The following is an 18,089-nucleotide window of genomic DNA, read 5'->3' as shown; positions in this document are numbered from 1 at the left end:
CAGGTTTGAAAATGGCAGAGAGACTTTCAAACCCATTGCTTTAAATTATGTAGAATTAAATACACTACCAATACAGCCACTGACAGAAACCTTGATGGCAGTATAACTGATCAGACATCCACCTTGTTATAAACTCCTTCTGCATAATGTCTATCCCAGTTGTCACAAAATGTATATATATATATAAAGAATCACTAAATCCTCTCTCTCTCTTCCTTGATGGTTGGTGTAATACAAAAAAATGACTCAATAGGTTTTCAGCCCTTGAACTTAATTACTGCATAAAACATAACGTGTCCCTGTTTTAAACATTCATTTCCACTGACTGTGATGCATGACCTTCAGTTTGCCATTTTCACAAATTTGATTTCCCTAATGAAGGATTCACGATATGATTTTCTTGGCGCTGCTTCCTTTTCCAATATCGTGTCTTGTTTTCAGACAAAGCGGTGGTTTGAGCAACAAGCTTTGCTCACTCTGCGTCATAAACCAATGAACTCTGATTTACTGGTTTTAATTTCAAATTAAAAACATTTGAGTCCATCCCAGAAGAGCGATAAGGAGATAACATTAGTGCTGGACAATCACTACACTGTCAAAATGGTGAAAAGCAGAGACAATCATCATCCCTGATGACATCTTATATAACAAGGCGATATGTGAAACTGACAATAATAATAATAATTTCATGTGACGGTTTAGATGCCAGCAGATCTTCCCATGATGAAACAGGTGTTAGAACATAGGGGCTCTGGTAGGAAACACAAGCAGGTGTCTGCCTTCCCTTTGGTTTGTTGGTGATGGTGGAAACAGCAGTAATGGCCTCAGGCTATCAAAACACCACCAGTCATCACACCAATCTCTGCATGAGCAAAGACAGCAATTAGCCTCACTATGATGACTTTGGTCCAAAGGCAGGGGCCGACGCACAATGGCGGTCACATCATGCTGACTAGTGTGTGTAAGTGGAGCCATTAGGAAATCGAGGTCAGGCCGTGTTCTAAACGATGTGCGGATGTTCAACCGTTGATGAGTAAATGATGAATTCCAATCAGTGACGGCTCTCAAGTGGACTATCAAGATAAACAATAACACGCTCTGTCTTTTATTTTCGGAGCAGTATTGTTTGGCTCCACATGACACATTTTTCAATTTAGAAAACATTTTGACTTCTTATTGCTCCAGAGACAGGTGTTGTAGGAAATGGCTTAAAAAGTCTAAATACACAAAAATGTGCTTGTAACAAATTGCAGTGTAATAAATAAATATATATATATATATATTCATCCTTGAGTCGAAGTGGACGTTTGTGCTCAAGGCGCTCCTCAGATATCCAAGATACCCAAGAATCGAGACAAAAATATATTGCAAACAGGGGAAAACAGCTAGCCTAGCTCTAGATCGCTTACTCATGCTTTGTCTTTTTTGTTTAATCCTTCCTTTACAAGGGGTCATGTTGACCGTTATGCTAAGCTAATGAACATGTTAACATATTACAAACAGTCTGAGACATCACCACACCATAACAACTGTTATTTTTACAATAAAAATACGTGTTAAATCTAATTTTGCTAAACTAAGCTAACTGGCTGCTAGTTCTAGGTTCATATTTGCCACATTTATCATATTTTGGGAAATTGTTTTCTTTCGCTTTTCCACTACGAGTTAGTTGAACCTTGATACCACTTTTTAAGCATCAAACAAAGAAAATAACGTATTAATTTGTGAACTTTAGAGGTGCTGGTATAGCCATGCTAGTTTCCTAAGTTAGCTAGTTAGCTATGCTAATTAGCCTCCGGCGGTAGCTTCAAATTTAACACACACAGATGAGAATGATATCAATCTTCTCATCAAACTCTCGGCAAGAAAGTGAATAAGCGTATTTTCCAAGTGTCAAGCTATTTCTCAAAGTATTAATTAACAGTTTATACAAATACATTAACAAAACTATATAAAAAAGGCAGTTTTTCCACACAAACAAATTAAATAAAAGCATTTATGCTTTAGCTGTTGAGAAAATAAGAAACATGTATTTCGGATTCATTCAAGTACTGTACATCTTATCAACCAACTAAATAATTAGGAGCGCAACTACCCCCTCATACTGACATGTGATTATTGATGTTGAAGTGTAAACAGATGAGGAGGCACGATGCAGGATTGGCCTATCTCAATAGAAATCCCACTTGCATTACTTTACAACTTTTGTCTGCGGACAAGTTACAGGTTATTGCATTTTGTGTGTGATATAAAATAATATTAAATGGGCCATAAGTTGATATTTCAGCAACATACTAGATAAGCTACCGGCTGCTGTTTCCAGTGACATCAAAGATGCTCGAGGTGGGGATTAATATATTGCACGGCACATCTCTGCTCTGTTAGCTTTGATTATTCTGAAAGGTTCTCTGCAAATGTCACTGCGAGTCCGGCCCTCCTGCTGCCTCACTTTATAACAACCCAAACGGATAACGGTGCCATGTTGGAACAAGACACGTTCTCGTAAACACAGTAACTGGAAAACGGTTCCTAACAGAACGTACTCACTTGAACAGCAGGTCCTCGTTGCAGCAGATGATCTGATCAGATTTGGAGCAGGTGGCTCCACACATTTGCATATTAAAATATGTTCTTTTAAAACAGCCCCTGGTTAGAGGCTCAATAAGTGATGGCATGGCGGACATTATAGTCTTAATAAATATTGAACCAATAGCTCAATATGCATTCTGGACAGGAGCTTCTGATTATCTGCAACATATCATTTACATTAAGTGTCAGCAACAATCTACAGAGCATTATACAGTACTGAGTGTAAACTGTCATGGCTCTGGGAGCTCAGATAAGTGGGGATATTAATGACAGAATGGGTCAACTGAATAGCTGCTACACTGCATACACACAGCTGATTTGAGAGGTAAAACATACTATAGCTGGTCGACGATTATAAGCAGGACATGATTAGTGAAGAGTGGAATCGCTGCGGAAGAATGAGACGCTCAGGCCGACACTGTGGCGATAAATCATTCAGCTTACACTCAGTTCGTTTGTGAGAAAAGCCGTGTTTAATTTGCAATCCATAAAACTTGCAGTGAAATTAAGCAGATATTATAGACAGCCCAGTACAAGGACGTCTGTGTGTCGTGTCCAATTCAAACCCCAGTTACAGCACGTATTAGTCTGACCTTGTACAGGAGCCGGAAACATACCGTTTTTATCTGGTACTTAAATTACATAATTACAGGTACAAAATGTAGACTTTTAAAAAAGTTAATAATAAAATATAATCTAGACATAGTCCCCAAATAATGTCTCCGAAACATCCTTTATTTCCTATCACTTCATTTTGGTAGAGTGTTGTTAGACAGTGATGTTAACCGACACGACACGGACACAGTTACAGTGGAGGCAAACACTCTGGACGCTTTACATTCCCCAATTATGACTGTGAATCAAACACACAGGAGCACCAACTGCTGACTGACTCATGTGAATGTGGCAGAGCATGATTACCACCAGGACTCATTACATCCCTGTGTCTGCAGAGACAGAATGTGTGTGTGTTTGTGTGTGTGTGTGTGTGTGTGTGTGTGTGTGTGTGTGTGTGTGTGTGTGTGTGTGTGTGTGTGTGTGTGTGTGTGTGTGTGTGTACACAGCGTGAATCCTCCGTTCAATCCTGAAAGAGAAAAAGTGAGCCTTGCTTTTGAAGCTGGTCCTGTTATCGTTGGCACTTTATCAGTAAGAATTCAAATCCGCCTTCAATGAAAGAGACAGAAATTCAGGTTGTCGCTCAGCAGAGGTGGAAACACAGAATCACATCATTTATTCTGGGGAGGGAGGGTGTGTTCCTTTCTAGTCTGAACAATCTCACCTCCTGCTCTATGATGAGCCAAAACACTTCATCCGTCCACAGAAGTCACCCGAACAAAAACCAGAGGAAAAGGTATTTTCAAGGGGAAGGGCTTTTCATACGTCGACATATAGTTAACACAGAGTATTACTTAGATTCTCTTCATCTAGTGCAGCATCCACACACCTCTCCCACTGATTATCTGCTGGCTGCAAATTGAAGAAACACAGAAAAAAAAAAGCTTTTTTTTTTTCGCCAATTTTTGCTGCAGTGTAGATGTTCCTTCATTAGTAATGTCACTTAAGCTCTGATCATGCAGAAAAATATGGATTTAAAAAAAAAAAGAAGAAAGTGCATTTGTAATATAACATGATAGTAGATGGCAAAGCAAATGATGCATGTTGTTCTAGCAGCTGATTTACAGTGCAGATGTTACGTTTTGCAGTGTTTAACAATGTTGTAGCACATGTAACAGATTTTATGAATGCGTAAAGGACCAAATCACCCTCAGCTGTAGTGAAACCACGCGTTACCAGCAGACTGCTTTGTAAAACAAAATAAAATCACATTACAGCAGTGTTCCTCCTCAGTAAATTCAACTCTGCATAGATTTAGTTTAAGACACGCACAGGTAAGAACTTATGACAGCACTATGGAGGGGAGCGAGAGGATGTACTTTGTCTCCGGTGACGCCTCCTGCTGGGAGCTCCGATGGGCGACGAGCGTAGAAATCAGCGGCGAGGTCCTGGTGGTCGGCTGTCAGGCAGGGCTGTCACAGAGGTACTTCAGAAATAAGATACAAAGCAATACGTCACATGGTAGTCACTCTCTGGGATTTACATTCATGACAGTAATAAAACAACATGACTGCCCTCCACTTAGTTACAGGGAAGCTTCCCAATCAAATATCTGAAAGGCTGTTATGATTGTGTCTCCAGCACAACAACCTAAGCCTATGAGCAGGACTCAGGGACAGGGACAGGTATGCGCCTACCCAGGGACGTGGTGCTGAATCGCGCGCGCTGCAGAGTGGCGTGGCTCGGCTTGTCCGACAGCGGGACGCGGTGGGCCGGCGGGGCCACTGCTTCTCCGTTCCTCTGCAGGGAGGCACACCTGCGAAATGTCAAATCCAGCCTCGTCTGGATGTTGCTGGAGCTGTGAGCGCGCTTTATGTCCACGGGCTCGTGACTCCCGGCCTTTCCGTTGACCAGCTGCGCTTTGCAGTTATGGGCGCCGCAGCTCGCCGTGGTCAGCGTACCATTGGAGAGGGACAGTTTGGCTAGATTGCTGCTCGCCAGTTTCCCCGGGTGCCCGTGGCCGTTCATTCGCTGGTCGTGCCCCTTGATGGGTGACCCGGGAATGTCTCTCTTGATGAAACCCGGTTTGAAAAAAGACAGCAGGCTGTCGTGGCTGCGGCCCTCCTGTCCCCTCTGCCCCCTCCTGTCCCCGGGTTGAATGGCCGTCTGTAACGAGTCCTTCTGCGTCCTGAAAGTCACCCCCTTGGTCCTTCCTAAGGTGGAGTCTCTGCTCTGAGGTGCGCTGTGGCTGATGTGACCCATCAGAAGAGCCCCTCTCTGAAGCTGAAGGTCCAGGGTCCTGCCATGGTCCTGCCTTGCTCTCTTAGACCTCTGCCTCAGAGAGCCATCGTCCCTGTTACCGTCGCCCTGGCTGACGCTTCTCTCCGCACAAGCTCGGCTCTGTCCCTCCGGTATTTTGGGGGAGTAACAAGTGTCGGAGCCGGGTCGGTCTGTATAGCTGAGACTGCTGCCGCTGGGTGAGCTGCAGTCCTGTCCTACTTCGAAGGCTCTTCCCGGGGCATTCCGCTGTGGTGGGGTGGCCACCAGCGCTATTATAGGGTCTTTGGTGCATCGGGGGCGGCGCCCAGACTCCAGGTACTCCACCAGCTCCCCAGGCTGGGTCTGGGCTGGGTGTCTAATGCGGTCCTTGGAGCCAAAAGACCACCGCAGCGGCAGAACTTTGCTCAGACTCTCCTTGGGCTTCGTTGGGGATCTCATGCTCACACTCCTGCCTTGGGTCCCACGGACAAATGGCTTGGCTGCAAACCCATCTAGAGGAAAAGACACCGCATTACACCATTACCTACTACTGCTAACGTGTACTTATAGTAGGTTATAAATCAATTTGTCATTGATAGCTAGTGAAATATTGGCATAATTGTAAAATACATAAGATACACAATTCTTTTATTGCATTTACATTCTGTCACTACCTCTATATATAGCCAATTTCATTGTTCGTGGCGGAGTCCGCCATTCCTGCACTGGATTGTTTTCACACACAAGACAGATTTACAGGAAATGATGCAGAATTACTGCTACGATATATTTATATATTTTTCATTGCTATCAGCCCCTTCACTCTCCTAACGCCGCCTCAGAGCTGGAGGAAGTTACTGCTAATACAAACGGACCGTTTCCTCCTACAACTACTTCACATTAAACACTAAATAGTGTTTTCTGTGTGCAGAAGTGTCGAGACAACTAGAAGACACTAACCACGCTACTCCAGATACCTACTTGTTTCTACTGTCCTGGGGGGTTCGTCTCCAAACACTGGCAGCTCAGGAGACTCTGGGGCCTGAATGGGCCCCGGAGGTCCAGGTACTGGTCCTCCTGACACCACGCTGCCCCTCTTACTGCCCCCTGCCAGCCGGACCAGCCAGTGGTCAGAGGTGGATGAGCTGGTGGAACCTACAAAAAGCAGATAAGAGGGCCTTTTGTGTTTTTTTTCGTATATTAATTTATCCTAAAACAAGTCATGTGCAGAGAGTCAGAAGGCTTCCCACAGCAAACGTCACGGTGAGATCCACACTGCTGAGTGAATTGTGAAAACAGGATATAATCAGTATTTTCACCCATCTCTGAACACCCTCATGAGGCTGAAACCATGAAAATGACTGCTTCTGTACAGGAAATTTCATTTTTAAGGAAACAATGTTAATTTTGGCAGCTGAGAGTTGTCAATGTGGACGCTTGGAATGCACGCGAGAGCGACGCTGTCGAGGTGCTCAAGCGTTCCAAGCGGCTCAAGACAAAATTTGATTATAGATTAAATGTCAGTCTGCAGTAAACTTATGGAGAAGATCATTTCAGTGCAGGGCTACTTTACAATCTGTGCCGGGGATGCAGATTATTATTTCATCATCAGATGTTATGCCTGTTATGAGAGACGATCCGGCCGCACAAAATATACGTTAATCAACCACTCGACCCCGACCCTCAAACCTAACATTATACAATGTACAGGACCGACACAAGGACAGAGACGATGGAGCGCCGCCGTCGCACTGCAGTGTGTTTGATACAAAGAGAGGGAGAGATCGAGAGAACGGTGGAAGGTGATGAAAATAAAGAGAGACTTTATCTTTCAAACTACATTGCATGTTTGTTATCTTCACCGTTGTTTCATGAACCGTCCCGTCATCGTCTTAGTCCTGGAAAAAGAAGTCGTCAACGAACATATTTTGTCATAGCTTTAGCTCACAAACTTGACCTTGCACACCGATGCTGCTGAAGAGCAGTGCATCAGCCAGTTCGGCAGACTGTAATTACAGAGGGAACAACACAAGGCCAAACTGTGAATAATGATGCTGTGAGATGTACAGATACTCCCACACTTTGTTATTTCTGGATTTTGCCAAAAGGATGTGAGGCAGAACCCACCCGATTGTTCTCAACATAACAAGCCGCTGCAGAGGATTTGAAAGGACTAACCGGTGACTGAAGAACTGGCAGACCACGGGGGGATGGCGTCTCTTCTCTGATAGAAGAGGATGTAGGCTCCGCGCGTGCACACCTCCGCTTCAGGCACCGCTTCAGCACTGCTGTCATCGTAGCTGTACCACTGGCCGTCCACCGAGTTCCTACAGAAGGCTGCCAAGTACAATAACAATGGGCTGGAGTAAATCACAGGGAATTTTAGAGTGCCACTGATTCATATCAATTTGGTAAGGATTTTCTTTTAAAGGTTCTGCCTTCATTCCCACTTGGTTTTCAATACAGCCTGACAGATACTGGTACCCCGATGTGTCCCGTCTTACCTTGCTGAAATTAAGAGCTGCATGTCTCAAAAAAATTCCTGCATTTGAATAACTTAAATAAATGGCTTCAAATTCCACATCATTATAATTATGCCGTCTGGTCTCAGCACTACCATTACACTGCATTCGCTGTGTGCGAGTGTCACTTAAGTGGCCCATTTTAGTGACATCACGATGTGAAGTTTGACCTCCCACAGTGTAGCACAAGCACTACATTTCACAATTAGTGAGTGTTTTTAAGGTGGAGGGACTGTGCTGTGAGCTGGAGCTTGTTGCAGGAAACGCACTCCCACATCCCCCACAGAACCGCTCCAACGAGCATCTATGTAGTCAGCTGTTACACAACCGTATCTGCATGTGTTTTGTTTTTTACCCTCATAGTTTGTTTGTACAGAGGGTGTTTTTGGCTCGGCTCCCATAGCAACTAGAGGCAGGGATGTTCACTGTACGCTGTCACCGACACGCTGGTTCTGTGATCGCTTTAGGCAGCTTACAGCTCCCTGTCTGCTCTCTTCTAGCAGAGTGCCATATTTGATAAAGTTAGAAACTGAAGCCTGTGGTTTAGATGTTCTTGTTGACTCTGGGCTGTGTTTTGGTACTATAACTAAACTAAAGTGGTGCGGTAGCACAGATCAAGTCATTCCAAACCTATTGCCCTCACTAAACACTCTGGACTACAGCGGATAGAAAGAGCTGCTGCCAGGCTTCTGCCATGTTTTCTTTTTGATCTATTTGAAAGCTGCCATAAATAAATAAAATGATTGTTACTACTGCAGGTCTTTCCTCAGGAGGTGGTAGTTACTCAGACCTGTGTAATGTCCGCCATGCATTCCTCCATGGTGGTTGCACACAGCATACAGGTCGTACAGGAAGTCGGGAGGAGCCAGGTCAGGCCGTCGGGGCTGTGTCCAGCCCGGCTGGAGAGGGGGCTGATGGGGCTGATGGGCGCGGCTCACCATGTGCGGCGCCATGTCCAGGCCCGCCAGGGGGAAGTGCACGAACGTGGTGAGCTTGTTCCTCCGCTCCCCCACCTGCCTGAAGCGCTTCAGGTGGAGGATGAGGATGTCCGGGAGTGTCCACAGGCTCATCTTCACCATGCCCTGCTGCAGCTGCTTACAGTGGGGGCACTTCCAGGCGTCATCCGGGGCAAGCTGGGAGGGGGGGGGAGGAGACGAGGGGAAAACGTAGACACAAAACATGCAGTCAGAATGGCCTGTTTAACAACCTGACAGAGCCTAAAAAAAACTCTCTTCTACTCCAACTCTTGCAGATAAATCACAGTGAGTATTTCTTATTCCATGTAATCACATTCTTGTGATTGAAGTATGACTGAACTTTAGAACTTCACAGTCTCAATCAGCATCTCTAATTCTCTGTCTCTCTATATCTCTGTCTCTCTAGAGTCTAGAGAGACTGTGTGTCCTGTTGAGGGGGGGCTGGACTATGTATGGGTGGTATGTGGACCGGTTTGCTGTGTAAAAAAAAGAAGAAGATGTTTTGTGTTGCTTTTTACTTGATGCGAGGCTGTCGGTGTGTGCATGTGGAATGTGTGAGTGAAGGTGCGAGTGTAGGCGGGTGAATGAGATGGGCTCATTTTGTTTTTCATCAAGGTTAATAATTATCATTATGAGAATTATGTACAGGTGGTATGTTTATTCAAAGGACATCAAAAGTCAAAGTCTCTCTCTCTCTCTAACGGTCGGTTCAGCCCAAGGTTTTTAAGTTTTTTCTTGCCCCTGTCGCCCCAGTGCTGCTCATGACGGAATGTTGGGTTTCTGTAAATTCTAGAACATAGATTAAATACAGTGTCTGTTATGATTCAAGACTGTATAAATTAATTTCATTTAATGTTAAAGCTGTTGCCATGGCTGCTACTTTTAAATCACTTTCCACATCTCCCTCTGGTTACCGTCTTTAATACTCTGCATTCAACAGGGCCATTCGTTTACAGCAGTCGTTGGCGACATTGCGTTTCTTTATGCAGAGTTCCCTTTTCTCAGTAATCAGCACAACTTACGTCAATGTGACTAAACTGTGGAACGAATGTGCCGTTTTCTTCCTCAGCCTCGACCACCAACACTCTGTGTATTCACAAAGCCGGTAAATTAGACTGCACTTGCTACATTCTGCAACATCTAAAAAGAGATAAGAAAATAAAAATGCACAAACTCCTGAATTCAGACGCACAACACTCAGCGCTTCACTTTCCTCGAGGACATCAATGACATTCTGCAGAACGTTTTGCAATGGTCTGGGACGTTTCACCATCACCTCTTCCAGTAACAGAGTGGTTTACACAGACAGTGGTTTCACGTCTACTTCCTCTTTACTCTCCACTCCTCGGCCTCTTAGAGGAACTGTTTGATGAATCGTTTATTTACCACCAGCCACACGATCAATGAATGCTGGACGTCGGGAGGCAAAAAGGATTCTGTCCCAGGTGTATTAAAAGAGATGACGTTCGTGCTAAATGATGACAAAAATAAAAGAGACTTCAGAGGTAACAGTGCTACATATAACGCTATCATGGCGTCCTGGGTTCTGCTGTGTTCTGGTTCAACAGTTAATCCTGAGATGTGAATGGATGTGAGGGGTTTTGGTTGCAATAGTGTTGGAGCGATGTAACTAGATAACTGTAAAAGACCGTAAACCTTATAAAGAAGTGATGAACATTTTCCCTTGTTCTTGGCCTCAGAACAAGGGAAATCACTGTTCAGAGGAGGAGTTTAGCGTCACCAAGACTTAAGAGGCCTTTAGATTTGTTGTGGACGTACGTATTTGTGGATTTCATTCCTGGCAGGCGTGCGTGTGCGTGTGCGTGTGTGTGTGTGTGTGTGTGTGTGTGTGTGTGTGTGTGTGTGGGGGGGGGGGGGGGGGGGGGGGGGGGGGGGGGAACGCAGGTGACGTCTGGACTTAATTAAAAGATGAAGAGATAATATCATGATTATCGTATCCCTTGTCTTTTTTCTTCCAGGTTTAAGGCGTAGATAGACTAGATAGAAACTTATTTTGGCAGCAGTCTCACTAATGTGCCACAGAGCTCCTTCTGATGTCCCACAGGATGTGAGAGAAATGCTGATATTAGGATTGCAATATAATGACAAACATTATTAATAATTTGCAAAGTCTGAGATTCTTAAATTCCTAACTTAGGTTACATCCATCCATACATGTGGGCAAACTAAAAACACAAACAGCTGAGGGTCGTTGTTGAGCCTGCAGCGCCACTCTGTGGTGACACGAGGGAACAGCAGCAGCATCGTCACAGCCAGCCACAATAGATCAGCACAACAGCAGTGAGAAGGAAACGAGGAAGAAAGTGGGCAAGTTCAGAGTAATTAAAAACAAACTCTACTTCAAAGCCAACAGTGAAATGTTAAGGTCTACTATTGCATGTGGTTAAAGAGTGAAATGAAGTGAAATATGCTCTTTGTTACTGTAAACATTGTTGATTCTAAACTTAATTGGCTGCACGGTTCCTCATTTCATGTATCTTTTGAGACAAGGTTATTAACTATTTACAAAAAGACTGGAAACTATAAATTGTAAAGTAGTTGCATACATTTCTAACAGTCAAAGAGAAACTGTGAAGGCTGCACATGACGCAACGACGCTGGCTGTCCGACATTGACCGTCTGCTGATTCTTGACGAGCAGCACTGAAGCCAAAGGACGGTTTGACGCGACAGCTGTTCACACTGAACGCTCCATGATGGTGGTGTCCTACTCACAACATGTCCAACTCTGTCCTTTACTGCTCACCACGCAGCCTGAGGACAGTGTTCACAAACTCAACACGCTGGACAGAAAATAATTGAATTTTAACAGCGTTCATCGGTCACACAAAGCTCTTTGTTAGCTTATATATTGTACATGTGGGTCTCATTAAACCCACTGAGTGTTAATACTTTTATACCTCAAAAAACAACTGCACAGATGTCTACCTGCTCTGTTCTTGCAGTTTTCATCGTTTCTCCTCTTTTACTGTCACATTACTTCTTTTACAGCCACCGACTGTTAACGCGCAGCACCGCCATGACGCAAAATACCCACGGCTGTACAAGTTCTACGGGATGTTGTGAAGGTTTTCTACACTCCATTTAACAACATTTCCATTTCCCGTACTTCACACACTGATGAGTGCTGCTGGACAAACATGTAACACGGTTCACTGCATGGAGAAGAAACAAACTGCCTTCAATAACTATTCATTCCAATTTTATAGTTTGTTTACAAAATTGATTGTTTGTGTAAATGTATCGATACCTTCATATTTTTCATGCCACATCAACTGTGTTCATCATTAGTATTGAATAAAATCAAAAATGCTTTAAAAAAAAAAAGTGTCATACATAAATTAAAGTTAAGCAAAACGTAAATCTCTTCAGTCTCTTCACTACAGATCGCGTGTATTCTTGAATGTTTGACATCCATTACGTTTGTCATGAGAGTCTCCAGAATAACTTGTCTTATCAATAATTAGAATGCAGAATGTCAATGTTAAATACAATGAGTAACAGCTTGTGTTTGGGTCATTCTGCAATGTTTGTCACATGACGGCAGCTACCGCCCACCTCCTCTAAGGAATCCCTCACAGCAGTAACATGACGTCACATAGAGTCGATCAGGCAGTGACTCAGGAGGCTCAGTTTCAGGCTCTTGCAGGTATCAAAAGACGACGGAGTGACTACCTGTTCCTCTTTGGTGTAGAGCTGGAAGCACTCGTCCAGCGTGCAGCTGTACTGCTGGACGTGCTGCTGCTGCTGATTCCTCACGCTGTCCGCGTCCTTCACCACCTCCTCCTGAATGTTACCAAACAGGCTGTGGCCCGGGGACACAACGAGGTGGTGATTAAAACACTGCGGCTTCACGTCAGGTTAAAAGAGAGAGAGAGAGATGCCAGAGTAAACACACGGTGGCGGTCTGTAATCGAACGCGTACTGACCAGTCTTTGATTCGGTGCTCCCACTCGATGATGAGCTTCACGTGGGGGGGTCCTCCTGAGCAGCAGAGCTTCAGAGCTCTGAAAGACAACAAGGGGAAAGGTCATCCAGTCCACAAAGTCCATTCACTGCTCTGACATGATTTCTGAAATCTGCCGCACTTTCAAGCTTTGCGACATTTACAGTGAATGTACTGCGCCAACAACCTTATTATGACCGTTTGAGGCTTCTCAACCACCAGGTGTCAGCGTTACCACAGAACTTAATAAAGCAGGACAGACTGTAGTGTGAGATTGTGTAGGGGATTAAGCTTGAAATGTTTTAGGTAAACAGAGATAACATTTAAAGATATATGATAGCCTTTTGTTTTGGTCACAGAAATCATAACAAAACACGGTTCCCACAGTTCTCAACTTAAGGTAGATTTACAAAAATACCATCTTTTTCCTGGATTCACAGTCTTCATCAGATCTCACTGAGAGAATTGGTTGAAAGCTGAAGAAACAGCCATTAAGTGGATCTTGAGGAATGATAATCTTTGAACAAACTGCCGTTTCAAAAGGTCAGGAGTAAACGTGACTGGGTGCTGCTGGGAACTAAACAATGGAACGTACATAAAGCAAAGCTCAACATGAATCTCACAAGGAGCGACAAAGTTCTTCCAATTCATCCCGAGGGGAGAATGAATGAATGTGCTAAATGTCACAGCAATGCATTTCACTAACGATCATGCATGTCAACCTCATGGTGGAGCTAGAGGTGAAGTCAGTTCAGGGATCGATGGCGGCGGTGGGCCGACTAACGGACGCTGTCACCCATTAACACGCATTGTTAGCGTCGTTAGAATAAGCCAGAGATTACGTCAACATGTCCTTTGATGTAAGGAAGACAGTATTACACATATGCACAGAGAGCAGTGTGCAAAGCAGACTGAAACACTTGCGTTGGGTTGACTTGAGGACAGGGAATATTTCGGAATCATTAGCGTTCACCATCACTACACTAGTTTCTAGGATACAGTGTGCTGCACGTTTGCGTTTCAAAAGATTTCAAAAGCTTTTGCCACATCAGCGGATGAACTGCTCTTAGAAACTACACGGATGGAAGTCCTCTCAAGACTTTACCAAAACGCCTCCTTGGAAACGGTGATTCACTAATGCAAGTGAAAGCCATCACACGCGTGTCAAGATCTGTCAAAGGGATAGAATGTCTGCACATTTCAGTCAATGCTGCAAAATCAGTTTTATGATATGTATAAAAAGAAGATATTAAAAATTTAACGGCGGCTTCAGAACATCTGCGCAGACGGGGCGAGTCATTAAAAGGTGCTAGACATAACAAATTTAACAGTCATGTTAGTGCGGAACGTTTGTTTTTACGTCAAAATGTCTCCAGTATTTTGCAGCCTTGCCCGTGGTTTTTCTCAAGAAACACTTGATTAGATTAGAGCAGATTCAAATTGCATTCAAATTGATTACATTAGATCAAATTTGAAAAGAGCCTGTGGGAACATTGGGTTGTTTCAGCGTCGAAAATTTGGACCATCATGGAGCAGTAATTCTACAACCTAAGAACACATTTAGAATAATCTAATAATGCTCCGGTCTAATAGAAGAATGAAGTGTCACAGACAGCCGGCCCGTGTGCTTGTGGGGTTTGCACCTGTGGGAACATTTCCTAGCTGCTGAAACATGGAGGATGTACATTCACGTGTAGAAAACACAAAAATGTGTCCAAAAAAACCCAGAGTGTGTGTGTGTGTGTGTGTGTGTGTGTGTGTGTGTGTGTGTGTGTGTGTGTGTGACACATGTCAGTCCTCCAGCAGAATGAACTCCATGTCTCATGTTCACCTGTCGACAGCGGGGTGGTGGAGCGGCCGCCCGTCCTGAGGAGACAGGTAGCTGTAAAACGCAGATCCTCCCACCACACGGATGTTGAACAACACTCTGGTATTCTGAAAGAAGAGAGGCACAACAGAAACACCGTAAAGCCACCGGGGTATATTTAGGCCTATACATATTCATTACTGTAAACAACAACATAAACCTCCAGGACTCGACATCTCCCAAAGAAGCCTCCCACACATCCTCTCCCTAAATTCTACACGTTTGAATGATTTGATGTAGTTGATCACAGCAGTATTACTAACTAACTACACAACACTAGTCTTGCATGTCCCTCAGGATGGTTGTTAATAAGTTCGACCCTCTGTCTTTTCCCTTTCTGGTGTCATCATCATTTTTAATTAGTCCAACACGATGATTAATGACCAAATATCCTGCAAAACTAATGACGTTCCCATCAGCCTCAGCTGTGCTTTGTGTTCAGTGCTAATTAGCAAATGTTAGCGCGTTAACCGGCTGAACCTATGGTGATGAACATGGTAAACATTACACCTGCTTTACATCAGCATGTTAGCATTGTCATTATGAGCCTGTTGTTGTGCTGACGTTAGCATTTAGCTCAAAGCACCGCTGTGCCTTAGTGCAGCCTCAGACGCTCACACTAAGTCTAGTTAAGGTCTAAACATGAGCACTGCCACCGCACACTGATTCACCACCACAGCATGACAACATGCTGCTGGAACTGATGACACCATGAGGAGTGTCATGATGGCAAAATGAGAACACTTAGCGCGAGGTTTTAAAGAAGCAGCAGCAAGGTTTGTCACGGCGTCGCTGTGATCGGCTTGGAGACTTTAGAGACTATAAAAAGTGTGCCGAAATGTTTGTTATGTCTCCAATATGCGTGTGCAAAAGAAGAGCGGCTGCCTTGGTAACGTGTCCTTTTAGATCAGGGGCGTCAAACTCAATCACAGAGAAGGCCAAAATAAAAAAATTGGGACTACGTTGAGGGCCAAATAGGGTCAACATTTAATAAACAGGATAGAAGGGATATTGGACAAAGTGTACCAGAGCCAGATGTTTGGCATCTTCTCTCGGCTGCCAGTTCATTAGCGTCTGGGGTTAGCTTCTGTGCTGTGAATGTCTCAGGTGTGCATCAGTGAGACGACTCCTGTGTGTGTTGTTGTTCCTCTTCATCACAGAGAAAAGCTGCTCACACAGGTATGCGCTTCCAAACATGCAGAGCATTTGAGCAGCATGTAGGCGGAGTCGAGGCACCGTTTCGGGGATGAAGATTGGAAACTGTGCAGCGCCGACACAGAGTCACACTTTGCCCTGAGAGTGTCATTACGCTGGAGGTCTATCGGCTCCATTTGGAAGTGGACAAAAACAATTGTCGATGTATGAATTTGCACCCAACAGCCTTAAAACATGTTCAGTAAGTTGGCTCAACTGATTTGACATGTTGGTCCAAATATAGTGTCTGTAGTCTGGAGTTACATGTTGGTCATTAAAAACACCTGAACATTACTTTCTGCAGCATTTTGCTGGTTTAGCACGAGTCTAAAGCGGCTTAAGAACTTAAGGCAAGAAGGTTAATTTAATGTCACAGCACCGTTAAAACACAGCTGCACTTCAAGGGTTTATGGCAAGGAAATGCATTAGAAAGGTTAATATAACCAGAAGTGAGCAGAGGGCTGTAAAGACCCGCTGACGACATCATCATCTGTCTGCAGAGACCTGAAGCCCCGCCCACGTATATTATGTATATTATTAATTATCGTTAATATTATTTATTTCTTGAGATGCATCGATACCGAAACATATTTCTGATTTCAGTCCAAAACTGACTCAAGTAGCTGAATCAGCTATCGGTGACGACAAGCAGATCCGGTATTGGATACCAATATTTAAATAAATAACAATTCAGTACATTTTGATCTATGTATTTATTTGTTAAATTTTGTTTTTCAAAGTTAGGAAAGCAATGTTTAAGTCGAGCCTGATTTTGCCTTAGACATAAAATAATGATTGTAATAGCTACAAACTGCAGGCCGACTAGTATTGCGGAAGATGTCGGTCTGAGGAACGTTCTCGAGGAGCGTTCGCTGTGAACGCACCTTTAGGATCGCAGCGAATGACGGCACGTATGAGCCTCCCTCAAGACGCACCGTCACAAGAAGAACACACGAGTTGCATGAAAAGGAGAGGACTACAAACGCGTCGGCGTTACAACGTGCACCAGCTGTGTGGAAGTGACTGACCCAGTGCAGTTTCCATTTAACTCACTGGAGGAAGTGGAACATTTAGAGCAGGGGTGTCAAACTCATTTTCACCCTGGGCCACATCAGCATCATGGTCGCCCTCAAAGGGCCGGTTGTAACTGTAAGACTGTAAAACCGTAACTACTCCCTAACATACTGTTAAATAACTGCCTCTGCATTTATTATTGCATTATTGTTTATTCAAGTGTAAAAAGATTGTGCAAGCAGTTATAAAATTATATTTAAGAGCACATTTCTGTTATTATAACATAAATCATTTTAATTTAGGGTTAAGAAACCCACATTACTCTATCAAAGATCAAACTTTTAAAGCAGCTACATCCAAGAGCTCCTCCCTGACGGTCAGGTCTGTCTTCAGCCTCTTATAAACACTGATAGATGTGTGACGTGTGCGTGTTCTCTGTGCTTCCATCAACAGCTGATGAAGAAGACGAGTACCTGCTCGTCTCTTCAGCTAGCTGTGTTGTCAGATTTCTTGCTAGTTCCTGAACTCGGTCTGATGGTGTTTCTTCACAGAGTGACATTTCTCTGTATCTGGTCGGAGCTCACATACCTTCACATACAGCCTGCACTGGGCTGTAGCTTCTATAAATATATTCTGCTGCGATTGCAGTCTGCCTTTTAATTCTTGGACAATTTGATGTTTTTCTTGGAGGCTAAATTTAGCTCCGTGTTTGGTGTCAAAATACCGACTTAAATTGTATTCCTTCATCACAGACTCTGCCTCACAGCACAGAGGACGGACCGGTTTGAAGCCTGAAGAACAAACATGTATTCTTTCCCATCTTTCATAACATTTTCTTCCCTCTGCGTACATTTTTCTCTTCGTGGACATTGTGGGATTATTTGTCGATCATTTTCAACTCAATCACTTTACGGGCTGTTGCCTCTCCTGTCCACCTGTTGTGATAGTGTTAATGTCGGCACACAGACAACATGCTATCTCAGAATTTCGACTTTATATCTCATAATTCAAGTCTATCTTTGAATTATTTAAAATTATTTATGTTTTTATTTTTGCTGGCGGATTCGCGGGCCACATAAAATGACGTGGCCACGAGTTTGTCATGTCTGCTTTAGATCAAAGCATTGAACACATTGTTCAGGTTGT

General features: G+C 43.8%; 1 protein-coding gene across 1 annotated transcript in view; it reads right to left on the bottom strand.

Moving 5' to 3' along the window:
* Positions 1-3,039: 3,039 nt before the first annotated feature.
* usp43b (ubiquitin specific peptidase 43b) overlaps positions 3,040-18,089 on the bottom strand; it is a 62,318-nt gene continuing 47,268 nt past the window's right edge. The window contains exons 9-16 of the mRNA XM_068719138.1: positions 14,700-14,803; positions 12,852-12,929; positions 12,598-12,727; positions 8,716-9,058; positions 7,582-7,740; positions 6,385-6,558; positions 4,842-5,915; positions 3,040-4,630 (exon numbers count right to left, since the gene is read on the bottom strand). Coding sequence (XP_068575239.1) covers positions 4,620-4,630; positions 4,842-5,915; positions 6,385-6,558; positions 7,582-7,740; positions 8,716-9,058; positions 12,598-12,727; positions 12,852-12,929; positions 14,700-14,803 — 2,073 coding nt within the window. The 3' untranslated portion in view covers positions 3,040-4,619. The remainder of the gene's footprint in view (positions 4,631-4,841; positions 5,916-6,384; positions 6,559-7,581; positions 7,741-8,715; positions 9,059-12,597; positions 12,728-12,851; positions 12,930-14,699; positions 14,804-18,089) is intronic.

This window comes from Cebidichthys violaceus, unplaced genomic scaffold (assembly GCF_023349555.1).
Source record: "Cebidichthys violaceus isolate CVI_PGR_0920_01 unplaced genomic scaffold, fCebVio1.0.p SCAF_23, whole genome shotgun sequence".
Classification (NCBI taxonomy): Eukaryota; Metazoa; Chordata; class Actinopteri; order Perciformes; family Stichaeidae; genus Cebidichthys; species Cebidichthys violaceus.
The sequence above is the reverse complement of the archived record's forward strand: the minus strand, read 5'-3'. Positions and strand labels throughout refer to the sequence as shown.